At 41.1% G+C, this 17487-nt stretch overlaps 1 protein-coding gene across 6 annotated transcripts in view; it reads left to right on the top strand.

Moving 5' to 3' along the window:
- Positions 1–17487, top strand: part of pde4ca (phosphodiesterase 4C, cAMP-specific a) — a 49233-nt gene that overhangs the window by 10097 nt on the left and 21649 nt on the right. Inside the window, exon 1 of one of the 6 annotated variants that reach the window (XM_004542408.4) lies at positions 1456–2776. The exons of 3 other annotated variants lie outside the window; for them this stretch is intronic. In XM_004542408.4, coding sequence (XP_004542465.1) covers positions 2703–2776 — 74 coding nt within the window. In that variant the 5' untranslated portion in view covers positions 1456–2702. Of the gene's footprint in view, positions 1–1455; positions 2777–11520; positions 12513–17487 lie in introns of those variants that run through there. 2 more of the 6 variants (XM_004542406.5, XM_004542407.5) reach the window with 2 other exon arrangements.

Genomic DNA, 17487 nt, shown 5'->3' with positions numbered 1-17487 from the left:
ATTGTTGCTTTATTTATTGGATGTATTCATTTCTCGAGCAGGAGTTTTTAAAATAAATAAAGCAGCGTTATCACTTGCAACTAAAGTGGTTTCAGTTTGCAGATCGTCGACTGTATTTCTTTTTAGAGAAGTGGCTGTGTAGACAGGTGACAAATTAAAGGGGAAAAAACCAACAAACTAAATCCTAGCAAGGTGTTGTGCCACCATGATCTGCAAGAGCACTGTTCAAGTCTCTGGAACTGATCCCTCCTTCGGTGCTTTGTTTTGATGATAATACTGGAAAGCTTTGAACTTTCCCACAGGTGCTAAACTGCACAGATCCGGTGTGAAGGGAAAAGGATGTGATTGTTTTCATGCTCAATAAACCGTTCAGGGATCCCTCAAGCCCTGCAGATGAGAGCACTTTCATCATGGAAGAGATTACTCCTCTCAGAATACACATTTTCATTTGTCCCCCATTTATAGGTGATGATCCTGACTTATTTCTTTCAATTTGAGCCACTGAAGTAATAATCCTGGGTCACTACTTCCATTAAAACATGGGTACATTGTTTATTTAAACCTTGAACTTCTGCATATGGGTCATCTGCTCAACCCAGTGAGCTGCGCTCGCAGCCTCGACAGAGGTGTATGTTAAAATAGCAGAAGAAAAACGTGTGGCGACGCTGAGGATCCTCAACATGCATTTCCCCTTCTCTTCCACTAGAGGACATTAAGTTGTGAGATGCGGGCAGAGAGCCTCTCCGGAGGATGCATTTGTGTTTCTCTGATGGATCTGAGTCGGGGAAAGAGACATTTCCTTTGCTGGAGTTCGACTCTGTGGGGACTCAAATATTTTTAGGGGGGAAATGAGATGAAAAATGTTTTTCTAGCCTGATGCTGTTGAGAAATGTTGTTACTGGATCAGAGAAATTTTCTTTTCTTTCTTTCCTTTCAGTCTTGGACTGATAAGTATTAAGAGTAATGGATGGATTACAAACAGTCTTAAGTTTATCGATGTTCCAGCAGAAGGTTTAGCAGCCTGTAGTTGTTTAAGTTTTGCATTTTGATTGTTTCTTTGTTTCTGAGAATTCTTCACTTCCAAGTCGCTTCTTAATTAATTAGTTATTGGAGTAATGACCCCAAAACTGTTTTCCTTCTCATTAGGAAATATTTCCTCTTTTACTAGAAAACTTCTCTGAAATATTTCCACAATTACATGTTTCACTGTACCCCCCCCCCCCAAAATAAATAAATAAAATGAAATAAAAAAGATGGACTTATATTTATGATTTTAAAATCATAAAAGCTCAATATTGGAAAAGGAAACCCAATTTTTAGTTGTTGTTTTTTTTTTCACCAAAAGAAAAATGATGCACTCTTAAAATTCTTCTTTTTCACTTTAAAACATAAAAAAAAATAAATCTTTAACACAAAGTACCTTTAATATTAGTCCACTTTCACAGGCAGTGACCATCATTGTCCACACCCTCTCTCTTTGTGCAAGTTGCTCTCACTCACTCTCTCCCTCTTTACCACACAGCATCCTACCCACCTCTCTCTCTCTCCCTCCCTCTCTCCCTCTCTCTCCCTCTCTCAGTGGAGACAGTGTTGTTGTTTGTTGTTTTAAGCCCCGGTTTGGTCCCACCACTCTCAGGAGAGAAGAGAAGAGAGAGCAGAAGTCTGTTATGGCCCGCTGACTGGGACTACATGGGACAGCCCACTCCAGGGAGCATCTGATGGGATTATAACACTCTTTCCAGCTTTTTTCTTTCTTCCTCCTGCTCAGAATAACTCTACTCATTCTGTTGGTAGTCCACTTTCACAGAGGCAAAACTGTGTTGAGGTTGTCGGACCTGACTTTTAAAGATAAAGAATACCTGGAGGTTGTTGGTGAGGAATTCGGCTTTGACAGTTAGAAGCTCACTTGGACGAATTCAAGCTTGGTGTTTCCTATTTAGGAGTATGAAAGAGAGAGAGAAAAAAATACAAGAGAAGCGTTTATCTTGGCACATCTGTGGTGAGCCGAAAGGAGAACCAGTGAGGAATTAGTCCCAGATGAGCACTGACAGCTGACACCATCCTCAGTTTCATTAGATTTGTTTCGGCCCCATACTTTCACATACAGTGAGGCGATATGCTAACTCGCTGTGCGATAGGTCTTTAACAGCCAAGACTCTTTGCCTTTTTAGGCTGTTCACGTGCACACACTCTGAGTTGAACCTTTCTGATTTTCCTTCCAAACAAATGGACATATCCGTACAGCTGGGACCCAAACCAGAACAGCCAGTCAGTTTTTTCTTTCTTATGCACTTTGGTTCATGGATTTTGCACTGAGGTGGAAGTGAATCATTTCTAACAATTAGGTTTTATGTGATAAACGCAGACTCAACAGGCCTGGCTTATTGTTGCTCTCACTCCCATTCTTGCTCCTGTCAGGTGCAGCTGATGAGTTTTGCTGTTTTGCATGTTGCAGTTGTTTTGCATTCGTCCTTCTTGGATCTGTTTTTCCTGCTCCGTCCCGTCAAGGGAACCTGCCTCCTGATGCCATAACTTGTGACGGCAGTCGACATAAAGGAATTTGTGCAGACTCTCTTTCTGATTCCAGACAGTATGGGGGCTTTGCTCGAACGGCAGAAGTTATTTTTCTTTATTGACGCAGAAGCTGGTGCTTTGACGATTCTCTAAACTCAGGCAAACTTTTTTTTGAACCCGCCAATAAAATGATGAATAAGGATTCTCGCTTTTCAAGGAAGATGCACAGCAACTTCTCCACCCGCAGGCACTCATGCATTGGGTATGTATCCAGTTGTGCGTCAGGGGTACTGTGATTGCGATGATCTTTAGTGATGGGCAGTGTAGGCAACATGAGTTTGCAGACATTCAGGAAATATTGGAAGCTGGCTTGTTTCTGTTTCTGGCTGTATATAAATATAAAACACAAGCTGATGGGAAACAATTAGACACCTCGTCTCTGTCATCGCATCATATCGATTTGATCATCTGCTCATTCTTTGTTGTGTATTTTTTCCAGTAGTTGCCATAGTTCATGCTTTAAGGTAAAATGTATTTGACTCAGTGCATGTAATGCTGAATCTGCACCTGTGTGCTGTTTAAAACTCTGGATTAACTTAAATCCAGTCTAATGCCCGTTAAAACTAACGCAAGTGGTTGTGTGTGTGCCAGAGCCAGGGGCTGTTGCTGTTGGGGTGCAGGCCTTGGGTGGCATGCTGGATCAATGTCTATGTTCTCTGACGTCTCTCTTTGTCGTGGGACTCAAGCCAAGCTGTGCTGTCTGCGTTAGGCACGGTATCATCATCATGTGGTGCAGGACTTTTATGTTTTATAAGAGCAATGTCCATACGAGTGGCAGATGTGGGAGACAACATCTGTGTTTTTATGTAGTCCTTTAAATAATCTGTCAAATCTTACAGTACAATCGTGATAACTTACTGGGGAGACTGATGACGTGAACACCCGGCGTAATTGGAGATGTGCGTAATCAGGAAAAATGTCTGATCTACTAAATCTGTGAAAAAGACCACGGAGGACACTTTGTTTCAATTTACAGACATAAAAAAACAAAAGAAAACAAAACAGAGATTTTAAATTGTTAAAATAAGAACTTTGATGCACACCGTGGGGAACCTGGGGACCTAAATGACTCCAGATGTAGTGGGGAGGGTTAATCTTCTTACTAAAAACACCCATTTTGGAGCTGTTGTGGATTCTTTTCTTTTTTTTTTACAGTGCAGTATGCATTGCAGCAAACTTTTCTGAACTATGGGCATAAGGCATGTGCCTCACGAGTGTCATCCGAACTCCTCCAGCCTGTTTGGATCATATGAGGAGATCAAAGCAGGAGATTTAAGACCACAGCCAGAAATACAGAAGCACAGAAGGGAACAGAACAAGCCTCTATTCTCTTATTACCTGATTTGTACATTGAACTTTCTGATTGAAAAAAAAAAAGAAACCCTGAAAGCATTTAGGAAGTTTCTCTTTTTAAGCACAAGTAAAGACGGCGACAAGTTTATTTATTGTGCGATAATGAGAAGAAGCCATTGCGACAGGAGTAATAGTTCTGAAATTAATTTAGATAGATATTTGAAATCTTTAGGAAAAATAATATCTCTGCCCTCTTGCCCCACACACACACACACACACACACACACGCACGCACACACACACAAACACAGACAAAGGAGTCTGTGTTATCCAAATGTGACCATCACAATAATGACACTCTCATCGTCTTTTGTACTGACAGTACCAGGACACTATTCATCTTCCCCCCCTCCACTTCACTCCTTATAACTTTCTCCACAACACACAACACATTTTTATGGCTTCTCTGGTCGTGTGTTGCATAAAAAACCCCTCATCATGTTGCTGCATTAAGCGAACATAGCCGGAGACGAGAGCTCTCAGACGGTATCATGAGCAGATAGTTTGAGGAGACGCCATTAATGTGAAGCAGGGAGTGATGGGGAGAGACATGGTGAGGTGAAAGTAAGAGATACAGCAGCAATGGCTGATCGAGTGGAAAAAGAAATTATCTAAAGAAATGGGGGGAAAGAAGAGAGGGTGGTGAAGGAGCGATAGGGTGCTTGGGTGGAGATAGGGCGGCTTTTAGCACACAGATAACGAGTGCAGTAGTAGACTAAGAGAGACAGCAGGCTCCCAGGCTGAAAACACAATATAACGATACTCTGTAGACATGCTTAGAAATGTTGGAAAGAATAAAAAGGAAAACAAAAAGTGCCATGTAAGGTCACTCAACCAAAGGTTAACAGTGTCAATGTCAGAGGTCCCAATATAGCTGCTCGTCCCCCCTCCACAACAAACACACGCCCAGATTAGTCAATAGGGCCTGTGTGAAGCTGCTCTGTGCGTCACTGCTGTACTCCATATTTTCAGCATGACTGATTTCCCCAATCGCCTCCAGAGCCTCATCGATTCCCGAGCAGCGGCCTGGGACAGCACTAACGCTGCCGAAACTCAGCACCAGCTGCTCTACTGTATTCAGAGTGCGAGAGGACGTAACAGGCCTTTCTTTTATCCAAACTTCAGAGAGGATCATTCGGCAAACAAAAAAACCCCAATAAATAAATAAATATATAAAACAACTTACATGATTGTTTTCCAAGAGAAAGTTTAGATAATTACTGATGAATATTGGCATTTCTTAAAAAACCCCACAAACTTTTTTTTCCAACACAATCTGTGTGTCGACAATACCAGGCCGAATGGTTTGCTACCACTAGAGGGGGAAACCGACTAAGTTATACCGAGACGTGCTGCAGAACGAGCGAGAGTTCAGTGAACGACTGGGAGCTGTGTGCATTTGATGCATTATAACTGTGTTTATAGGCTTTTTTAGTTCCACTAAACAGACTCCATGTTGTGATTGTGTAGTGATGCTGTATTCACTACATTAGATTACGCATTGCTCTGTGTGACAAGCTTTTTGTCTTTCAAATTCACAATTTTACTAATTTGACTACTTTTATTTCTGAATCTCTAGATGAGTCGTTACACATCGAGGGCCATCGCTTTTATTCTTATTCAGTTTGAAGGTTTTAAGAGTCTAAAACACTGCCAGACAAAAAAAACAAAACTGATCCTCACACTTCACTTTTTACTAAATGGCTGCTTTCCAAACAAAGGTCAACTCTAACAGTGTAGTTACAGGATGATCGGCTGCATTTTTAGTTTCTAAAAAAAGTACATTTATTGTTCAGTGAGGTATTAATTTACTGTATGTATAACTAGTTTTTTCACAAACCTTACTGCAACAATTGTACCCACTACAAACATGGACGTATTTATTGAATATACGAGGGTCACATAGTCGGCCAGAGCAATGACACTATCCTTTCTGTCTGTTCAAAGAAGTTTAGCTACACATTTAACCCTTGAAATGTGATGTTATTATTATTAAGAAAAAGAAGTGCATTTCCAACAATATGTTTCAGCCTTTCCACGTCACATATAAATGCTGCTGTAGGAAATGAAAGAAATGTGTCAGCACGACTGTTTGGACTTAAACTGTAGGAAATACATATGTAACTGTAGGAAATAGATATGTAACTGTAGGAAATACATATGTAACTGTAGGAAATAGATATGTAACTGTAGGAAATACATATGTAACTGTAGGAAATACATATGTAAAGTTACAGGAGAGAGTTCTGGTAACTCATTGGTTGACTGACTTGTAATTAGAAAACTAAGAAAAGGTCTGTATCAGCAGAAAATGCTATAAAACGTGTGAAAATACAGTAAAAGTCCACATGTTTAAGCCCTCGTTTACATTTCCTAAAGCCATGGAGTGTGCCAGATTTGAGTCTTTAATAGGCCAATTTTAATCCCCAGGGCTTAAGTTTGCCATCCCTCTCTTAGGGCGTATGCAAAGTCCCTTTTTTCTTATTTATTTATTTGTTTTTTGGCAGAAATAAGATTCTTTTTTTCATACATTTTCCTAATTTTTTTTATTCCATAATCACATCCTTGGTAAAGCAGTATTCACCTGAGTGTGCACACAAGCCCATGTGCTTATTAATGTGAGTTTTGTGTGTATGCATTTGTGGGTTTTTCATATGTGTGCGTGTCTTTGTTTGCGCAAGTTTGTCATCCACCCAATCCTCAAATAAAATGAGCCTCAAAAGCAAGCCGTCGTGCTAGCAGATGGCAGCCTAATGAATCATGAGGTGACACACTAGCCTTTACTACAGTACACGGTGTAGCATGACGTTGACATCACAGAGACGCCGAAAGTTAAATATAGGCCACAAGCAACAGCCAAAGCCTGACACCTGGTGCTGCTTCTTTGTTACATGCTCAATATTTTTGATGACATTTAGCCTGTGAAGAAATAAGTTGAACTGCCTGTTTTTTGGGAGGGGTTTTGTGTTTTTTGTGAGGAGGGGGTGGTGTCAGTTTTGCAGTTCAGGTAGCTGTGAAGATGTGTAATTGATACGTATTCAGCAGCATGTAATTCCTTTAAAGGAAGCAGTTAGTTTTGTGAATATTCCTTCCTGGTGATCCTGTTACATGCCGTGTGTGTATGTTTGTGTGCAGCTGCTTTAATAACACTGCTAAACTTTGCTGTGCCAATCTCAGTCAACACATTTAATTTACGACAAAAAAAAGTGTACAAAAGCTTAATTTAGAACATTTCCACTTGATTTGACATGAAGTCTGGGTGTGAAGGTGTGTTCACACCCAGATGTTCTGCACCGGCAAATTTAGGAGGACAGCATGTGACGTCTAACATCTGTGTGATGCGATCAGTGCAGTTTACTTACAGAGCATTTCCTTGCTTCTACAGCGCAAGATATAGAAGAACAAACTGTTTGCAACCATCTGTTTTAATTTTGTTGGAATGAGATCATGATAAGCATTGAGCAATGAGAGGGCATTACTTAATTGCTTTTAACTCTTTTTTTGGAAGCAGTGTGGCTTCCACACATACCCACATATTCAATTTGAAGGTCATTTTTCACTTGATTGAAGCTTCTATCTAGGACTAGATGTTATGCAGGTGTGTAGATTTGTCATCTCTGGATGACAAAGGCAAATAAAATGTACATCTTTTGGAGAACTATGTCCTACATATTCTGCAATTTAAATATGTCCTTTTTTGCATTTTTTTAAAATAAATATTTTGGGGTTTTTTGCATTCATTTAAACATCTGGTTAGTTTTAGCTACTTTTACAAATCAGAGACGGTGTGTTCGCTGACAGTCTTCAAAACAGCTCGTTATTCAAGAATGTTAACCATTCGTTCGTGCGTCCAACACATGATGTCACGAGGCTTGCTTTGCAAATAGTGGACTATTAAATCCACCACTGAAAGTTCAGCCAGAATCTACCATTTTGTGAGTTCCAAAAGTGACCTTGTAACATCGATTCGGCCTTGGCATCCAAGCGCTTCGGAGCTCGACTCTCTTAAGTGGGGAAGTGAAGACACTGAGCAGAACCAAACATTTAATGTCTGTCTTTCTTCAGACATCAAGTCTCTTCCACCACCAGTGACGCAGATTCATGAAACACTCTGAAATCCTCTGGTATGCTGCCAACCAGCAAGTGTGTGTGTGTGTGTGTCTGTGTATTCATGTCCACTCTAGATTACAAAGAACAATGCTCTTGCACCGTGTTGTATAAGCACTTTCAATTCTTCTAACTGCACATGAAAACAATTTTCCTGTCATGAAAACGTGTCAGAAAGTGCAGAGCCTGTAAAGTTTAATTCATAGCACAGTCTCATCCCGCTTGCATCAGGACACTGTTCATCCCACAGGGGATCGAGTCTTCCCTTTCATAAGCCTGGCTTGGACGCTAGTACAATATTTGTAGTGTATAAATTCACAAAGGATATTTGTGAATACAAGCAGGAAACTAGACTTAGATTTGGTGACTCCTTCATCAAATAATGATGGATCTGATTCTAATACTCTTCCACAGTCGTTCCTGCTCACGGCTAAATTTGAATTCACCGTAGTCGGTGTGATTGGATTTACAAGCTGTGACCGTTCCTAGTTCAGTCTCGCCGCAGCTGTAATGCAAAGCAGTATTGTATGTCTGTTCAGATTGTGGTTACGATTGGTCCTTTTTGTGTGCACCTCTTCAGATTTCCTTAAATGGAAGTTTTTCTTGACTACTGCAGACACAGAACCTTTGTATTATAGTAAAGGGTCATATCAAATACTTTGACTGAGCAAACACTGCAGTTGTAATTTGTCTGTGCTGTGTGTGTGTCTCAACCAATGGAAATATAAAGTTGTAATATAAAACCAAGGTGTATGAAAAAAAAAATGAAACGACCTTTCTTCATTTAGGGTAATAAGATTTTCATATGTATGTAGCAGAGCAGTGGTCCTGTGATGTGTTTTAAACCCTCTGGCCTCTGAAAGGAGCCTGGTTCATATTAAAGGAAACTATTGAGTCTATATTGTGATACTTTTATTTCCTTGCATTTTCTTTTCCATTCTCACCTATTGTCTCCGTGCTAACGGTTGTGAATTCCATGATGATGAAGTGATGCTATTGATTGATTTGCCAATTTAATTGAAGCATATCATAGCGCAGAATGAAGCACAACGCCATTTATGGGCATGTGTTTTGTGTAGCTTGACAGTAAGTCGTCATTCCTCGGGTCATTCTATGTCTGCTGGGGTTTTCGCTCGTCCTGGTTGTAGCTATGAGTTTTTTTTGCTCACGATTCTTGCGTTTTAAACAACAAAGTTATAGGCACACAAACACATTTCTGATTTCTAGCTAGCAGCAGGTGGTTTTGCAAAGATTCAAGTAGCTTGAAGATGTTATCAGCAATGTCTGTTATCACACTTTTTAATAGCTCCTGTTGGCTTGTTTTAAATTTAAATATTGACAAAAAAAAAAGATTGACATAATTTCATTAACATGAATTCATCCTAATCTTAAAATAGCTTCTTTTGGTCATTTAGCTTACGTGCTTTCATTGAACGTAACAATGCAGTGCTGTCTCGTGCAACACCGACCGTGGTTATTCAACTTTAAAATTTCATAAACAGAATGAGCAAGTGACCAATAGTGTAAACTAACCTCTTCTAAGGCTGGGGGCTACACAGTGGGGAAATGTTACACAGGTGCGTATGCAACAAGCATATACATGGTGTGCAGCATTGTGAAAAGGGAGGGGTGATGATTTGGGCTCATTTTGCAGACCTGGGCACTTTGCAATCACTGAGGCAACCATGAATTCCTCGATATAAGTATTCTAGACTCAAATGTGATGCCATCTCTCTGTGAGCTCAAGCTTAGCTGAATTGGGTTCCACAACAGGACAATAATCCAGGGCACAAGTGGTAAATCTACAACAGAATGATTTAAAGAGAAAAGAGTTGAGGTGGACCTCAACTGGATTAAAATGCTGTGGTGGGATCTTAAGTGAGTTGTGCAAACCTCCTTGAACTGAAACAGCAAAGAAAAGTGGGTCAAATTGTTGGTGTGGAGGAATTTGATGAAGTCATATAGAAAGCAGTTACCTCAAATTATTGCAGATAAATGTGATGCTGAATCATGGGGTGTACAAAGTTTTTAAGAGGAGTGCATAGATTCCTGTGAAGACTTCATTTTTCACATGAGTGCTGCAAACAGTACAGTTTAATAGTATTAATACTACAAGCATATAGTTAATGATGAGCTCCTTGGTTTACAAATAACATGGATATGCTAAGAACTGCAGTTTGTGCCAGAGCAGATTAGAGGCTGATCGATTTATCAGCGGAACGACGTTATCAGCAAATATTCTCTATTTGTTTATCTATTTTTTATTTATTATGGCTCATAAATGCAAATGTAATGATTTATGGTATGACGATAACATCTTACGAGTGTTCATATTCTCTAGTTTGTCCACCAGAGGGCACTCTGCAAAATTCCGTGTTGGCACCAACCTGCTGATCCAAGCAGAGTCGGCAGAACATAAATGAGTAAATGAAAAAGTACACAAAACAACTCTGCTTTTGTTTTTTATGTCTGAAAAAACAGAAAATATCAGCGGATATATTGAAATATCAGATATTTAAATCACCAAATATCTGTATTGGTCCTAAATATCTTGTATCTGTTAGGCAGAGCAGATACACATGTTGTCCATGAATTGCTTCTACTTCTTTGCTTGCAGTTTTAGTTAGTTTAAAAAAATATATACTTATTAAAAAACACCACAGTTCATATCTTTAGGCTGCAATGTCCTATAGTCCAGCTTTAGCACCTGGTCAGTGGATACTATTACAATTAAAACTGATATTCAGTACCAAATGCTCTCTAAATTGTAACAAGGAATTATCAAATTATTAAAAATTTTACAAAGCTGTTTGTCCTCAGTGAAAAACAACCACATTTAATCTGTCTCTGTCTGTAAAATAGCTGCCTCGTGTCTCATTTTGCCGATTTCTTGTTAAATATTCTTCTATGAAAGATTTCGTTTGGAGACAGAAAGTTAACCTAAGCTAAGGTTTCATATTTACTTTTCACATTTATGCTCTTCAAATACACAATCTGTTTAGGTCATGGGTGACCTTGCGTGTGCCTAAGCCTGTGCATGAGTACATATTGTGTGTGTGTGTGTGTGTGTGTGTGTGTGTGCTTGTGTGTGTGTTCTTCGTTCTCAGCAGTCCGTGTCCCAAGAGCTACTTATTGTAATACCGTATCACACTCATCCTGCCATCAATCTCTTTACCTAACACATACATGGCCTCCCCAACACACACACACACACACACACACACACACACACACACACACACACACACACACACACACACACACACACACACACTGTGCCCAACGAGAGAGTGCGATCCTGCAGTGGTATTAAGATTGTGTAAGAGAGAGAGCAGGAAGGGGTTAAAATGTCTATAACATTTAGGGAAGGCAGGGACTGTGCTGGCTCTTCTCCCGCCCCTTTTCTCAGCTCTGACCTCACTCTGAAACTTGCTCCCCTTTAAGTCTAATGCATACACACACGCAGGCACGCATGCACACACACACACACACACCTAGAGACACTTGTTGAGTCACATGCCTGCATACACACTTGTTCAGCAGTGCACACGCTCACCAACACACACATTTACACAACCAGCTTGTACAGCTCTGTGCACATTCTGTGGCACGTCTGAACAAAAAGTACACACACACACACACGCAGATGACAGGACTACTGTGACAGACTGGAGCAGGAGAGCAAGTTTGTCCAGGGAAAGGAAATAAGTCTGTTTGTTCGGTGATTAAAGGTGTAGCAGCCAAAGGGGGTAGGAGGAAGCACAGGGAGAGAAACAGAAGACGAGTGTGTGAGAGAGAGAGCAGACAGACAGAAAGGGAGAGGGGGAAGAGGGCAACAGTGTAGCGTTACATTTAGACCCAGAGCAAAGACAAGATGTACATGGGGGACTGATTAATGGAGCTCTGCTGAGAGTGATGAAAAGCTTTTTCTACAGCCTGCAAGGCAGACAGACGTGCAGCTGGGAGAGTGCAGCCTGGAGGAATTCAGGTGATCAGGACAGATTACATTCAAAAATTTATACGTATCATCCCAGAGAAAGCAAATCTTCACCAGAATACAGGAGCGACAGCTTCGCCCGGGGCGGCAGATTCCATCGTGCCATTCATCCTGGCACTCCTCTGGAGCCGCTGGTCATAGTGCTGGTGTCCACTCCTGCCAGAGGTAATGCCACCTCCCGGGAAGCCGTGGAGAGCTGGACAGCCTGATCGAGCGAGACAGACGAGGAAGCGGGACGGACTTTACAGAGATGAGAGCGGCCACAAGCTGAGGAGAACCAAGAGAGGGAGACAAGCGGAGTCGCCAAGAAGAGGAGGGTGAGGACGAGTTACAGAGAGTAGGCTAAAGAAAAGATGAGTGTGCCAACGAACTGTGGGTTCTTTTACTCTGTGGAACGGAGTATCACAGTGCGGAGTGGGAACATATGGGGATCACCGTGTGCTGTCAACAGGCCTATTGACATCATGCAGAAACGCAGGCGGTAATTAAGAGCTATGTTATTTACTCTCGGTGCTTTTGTCTTCCTTTTTTTTCATGTCTTCTTTCATCTCTTAAACACACAGACATACACAGCAAACGTGTCATTATGCAGATGTGCATGAAGTTGTGGAGCATGGGTCTACTGGTAAAACTGGCATTTATTGAAACCAAAGTTTATTTCCAAGTACCTAAAACACTGCATCGCTCGTAGGGTATCACTGTCTATTTTTTTCTTTTAGATCCTTATAGTTCAAACAGGAACATACAGGAGTGACTCTAATGGGATTAAAAAACAAACCTCTTTTTTTGTACTGTATATCTGAATATGGAAGTGTTTAGACTTCAAACTATTTTTATCAGCTGCAATATTCACAAAAACATTTTTTCTTTATCAGTTGTTTTGGTCCAAATCAGCATTTCCTTAAATATATATATTGTTTTAATCACATTTCCTCTTCAGCCACTTTCAGGCATTGTTCCAGATGAGAACAGTGCCCGCTGTCGTGTCTTTTTTTTCATTATGAAGACATCTTGCAGCTTTCAACAAGAGTCAAACTAAGAGAGGGGAAAGGGCTTGTGAAAGTATTAGCTTTTGGATCATTTGAATATTGCAGTATATCCTGGTTGGGGGGGAAAAAAAAACAAAAATTCTGGTTGCTGTCCAGATATTTTTTAAATTCATAATTACCACCGTGGCTTATCCAAGAAGGTTTTATAATGTGTTAGGCAGAAAGCAGTACACAAGTCCAACTGTAATTTCAAATGTGTGTGAGAGATTTAATGCAGACTATACAGTGATGGAGTAGTGAAGTGGAGCAATTATGTAACAGGTTTAATACCTTTACAACAAAAATGGTAAAATCGGAGAAAACACATCCACACACTCTTCATCATTTGGATTTCACTGCTTTACCGAATACCTGCTGCCCTTCAGAGATGCTGATTTTACATGGTGGCTTACTTAATTCATGATTTTTGCTGCTGTAGCAGTGAGCCAGCCTGTTTCTGTTACACATTAACAAAGTTTTCATGTGAAGGAAAACGTCAGGATGTTTTTTCTGTGTGTCTCGCACATCAGTTTAAGAAATCCTGTTTCGTAACGCAATACTTTTTTCTCATTAAAGCTTATCTATCTGACATGCAGCTTGAATGCTGCTGTCCTTCTCATAGGAAAAATTCCCGCAGAACTTTTGTAATTTCACACATAATCCTCAGTGCCAGCAGGGAGGCTCTGAAGGAGGACTCGGAGATAAAGCCGTGTTTACATTACTGTCCTCTGTCCTGTTTCTCAGGCTGGGTCTTTGTTTATCAGATGTAACGCAGAACATTTGTGAGCAGTGGTGCTTTTAACGGTCAGTTGCCCCATATGATTTCATTGCTCTTGGGGACCCGTGCCAGGAAAAGCAACTGACTTCTACTCTTAAACAAGCAAAATTAACTAAAAATGTCAAACTGTGGAGACACTGGACGTTTGCTCATTACGTTGCTGCTCGAATTACTTCCACCCGTGGATCTAAAAAGGTCAGAGCTTTACGAGCAGCAGTCTTTGCTGGAGTAGATCTGTAAATGTGCTCAAAGAGGGGAATCAGAAACCGGGAGGTAGAGATCTTTATTTGGATTGAGTTATTTTATCTGGGAGGTTGTGCTGGTGATGCTGATGGAAGAACTGACTCTTGCTGGAGCCCGAGTTCCAATAAATGGCCTGTTTTCTTTCAGTAATTTGTTACAGGAAGTCCAAGCAGATTAGAAACACATGAGATTATCAGAGACAGCCTTATGAAGTATATGCATTTATTTTATAATCAGTAGTATAAACCATTTTTATGCTCTTTATATCTTTTTTCATACCTCCCCTCTTTTTTTTAATCCTCCCTTTTGTTATTTCTTAGCCAGTCCACATAAAGTAGATCACAGCTGATATCTATGGAGCCAGTGCAGACACTCTGATGTCAGCCTCGGCTCCTTTTGTCTATAAAATATAGTCATGCATGAGTAGATTCCCACATAGGCATGAGATGAACTGACAAATTAAACCTGCATGGGGAGGAAGGATATAAATCTGCAGCGTTTGACATCAGACACCAAACTTAGAGCGTCTCATGTGGCCGCAGTGCGTGATTTAAAGGCCAATTATCTCACTTAACTGCAGAAGAAAACATGAAAGTAGGCCTTCGACTTAGATGGATATGTGTTGAGGTTATGCATGTTTTTACATGTCTGTGAGCGCAGCAGATAGAAGGGTTGGTGCTTTTATGCATGCCATGCTATTTTCTTTAAGTTGGTGGGTGAGTGCTGACGATATTTTTGCGTCCGGTGGTGGTTACTGGTTTCTCCTTTCAACTGTTTTAAACTTTGCTGAAACGTGGATAGAGAAATTCCCACGCAATTCATGGGACAGTCGCAGCTCATCGGCGTGTAAAGCTTTTTTAATTTGAATGTTGTGGAAGTAATATTCGCCTTAAGGTATTAAAATAGCCTGTTAGGCACGTCTACTTTAATTATATTTGCTTCTATTTTGCTGAGAACAGCATGATTTTGGAGAGGGGGCCACAATAGCTGTAATGGTTAGCACCAACACCTCACATCAAGAAGTTCCTGTGTTTGAATCCGCCTGGCTGGCTTCCTCCCACGGTCCAGAACTTCCATGTTAGCTTAACTGGTGATTCCAAAGTGGCTGTAGGTGTGAGTGGTTGTCTGTCCCTCTTTGTTAGCCCTGCAACAGATCGACGACATGTCCAGAGAGTACCGCGCCTCTTGCTCTGTGATAGCTGAGATAGGCTCCAGCCCCACGCTGACCCTGAGTTGAAGTGGAAAAAGATGGAAGAATTGGGTGAATTTATAAAAATATTAAGACCAAATATAAAAACTGGCAGACAGAGACAGCAACAAACTATTTTAATAATACAGAATTTCATCTTCAACCTTTCAGCATGCTGGGGCCCAGCTGGGAGCTTCACTTTTACTCCCTAGTCAAACTTAAAGCCAAACAGTTTTGGAGCTCGCATGCAAGTCAAGCTATAGTAAAAATAAATGCAACACTGTGGTAACTGTAGTTGCATTGTATGGCATGGTAACAATATTTCTGAGTCGGTAAAAGTGGTTTGACTTCATCCCTTATTATGGAAAAATAGATGATGGTGGTAATTCTATTGCAGTGGGTCACAGTTAGTACATTTTTACATTCATGGTGATCTCAGGGTGAATCCCTCACAGCAAACTTTAAAAGCAAACTTTTAAACTGACCAGCGGAAATACCTGCAAAGTTAATCGTCCTCAGCAGGACGTTTATGGCTCTTTTTCTTTGTACCTCTCGTGGGTAAAAGGTTTACGTTGTTATTTTCTGCATAACAAATCACAGAGCCCGCTCTTGTTGTCGGGTCGAAAATTAAAAGCTGGGTGATTAGCTCCATCGATTCGAGCCGTTTCTCTTCTCCCCCTCTCTCGAGCCCATTTGCAGGCAGCTGTGTGTCCACAGGCTGTTGATCTAGTTTACCTCAGCCGTGTCAGCAGAGGGCTGCGCGCAAAATTAACAGTGACACGGAATATCATGCAGGTTTGACAGTGATGGAAGGGATGGAAAAATCCTAAAGATTATTTCTAAATAAACCACTGATGGCAAATACAAGTGTGGGCTTTGTTAGGTGTTTGGGAGTTATGCTCAGGGTAATTTAATATAAATTAAGTGCGTTACAATGCTGACAGTTTTGGCAGTAAAGCTGAGCTTTAGACGTGCGTTTTTAGAAACCCAACACTCTCCCCTGTCAGTTCAACCTGGGAGGAGAGGAGGAGGAAAGAGAAATCTTCATCTGCCTAATTTATCAACGTCTCTAAGTGTGAATGTTGGATCCACTCTAACGCTTTAGATGCCAACTCCTGTTAAGTAGTTTCTAGATAGATGTTTCTTGTTACTGCTTCATTTACGTACACAGACTCTTGTCTTTGAGATAATCGCACAACACTTGTGCCGGGGTCAAATATTATCTGACTTTGCCAGGTCACTGCGGGCTTGATAAATGAATCCAAGCTTTCAGTCGCCGTGCTCATTTGCAGAAGTGATTAACTCATCTTGTGCCCGCTACGCTTCATAACTCTCACAGGTCCTGGCGAAGTAGAGGAGGTTTCTCAGCCAAAAGCCACTTTGTCGTAATAAATGTCTCCTGAAAGTCTTTCCAAAGCATTTCTTAATTCATCAACGCTTCCTAGTCATGGTGTGGCCCACGGGGGAGTGAAGTGACATGGACCATCTGTCTCAGACGGAGGCAGCAGGTCCGCTGATGGGTTGCAGGCCCGAGGCGCACAGACGAGCATGGCTGTGAAACCGCTCTCTTACCTGTGTTTTTAAATGGACACGTGAGTTGAAGACTACTTTGTTTCAGTAGCCGGTGATGACCTCACAGGAAGAGTCATCATGCAAAGGTTACTTATATTTAAAGATGTGGCCTGTATGTGTCTTGGCAGCCGGGGATCAGTCCGCCAGGGCTAGATTATATCTCTCGGTTGGCCTGGGAACGCCTTGGTGTTCTCCCGGTTAAGCTGGAGGAGGTGGCTGGCGAGAGGGAGGTCTGGGCTTCTCTGCTTAGGCTGCTGCCCCCGCGGCCGGCCCCGGATAAAGCGGATGAAGATGGATGGATGGATGGCCTGTATGTGCACTTCAGTTTGTTACAAAGCATGAAAACCACACAGGGTTCTGAAATTGTGTCATTTTCTTCATAAAGAGGAATCAGGTTGCTTGATACAGGCATGAAAATGTGGGCAATACATTAGTATGTAGCCCACTGACTTGTGTTGAATAAATTATTTTTATTGGAAAAGAAGAAGCGTAAAGTTTTTTGTCTTTACTGTCTTGTCTATTTTATTTACAGCTTATAATTATACCCAAAGTGCTTTAGAGACAGGAACATTTACATTCCAGGTCTCCAAAAAAACACCTTCAAAATACATGAAAAGCTGAGAGGTGTATTTTGTTGTGTTTTTTT

The sequence above is a fragment of the Maylandia zebra genome, linkage group LG18 (genome assembly GCF_041146795.1).
Source record: "Maylandia zebra isolate NMK-2024a linkage group LG18, Mzebra_GT3a, whole genome shotgun sequence".
Taxonomy (NCBI): Eukaryota; Metazoa; Chordata; class Actinopteri; order Cichliformes; family Cichlidae; genus Maylandia; species Maylandia zebra.
Note: the sequence above shows the minus strand (reverse complement) of the source record. Positions and strands in the feature narration are given on the sequence as shown.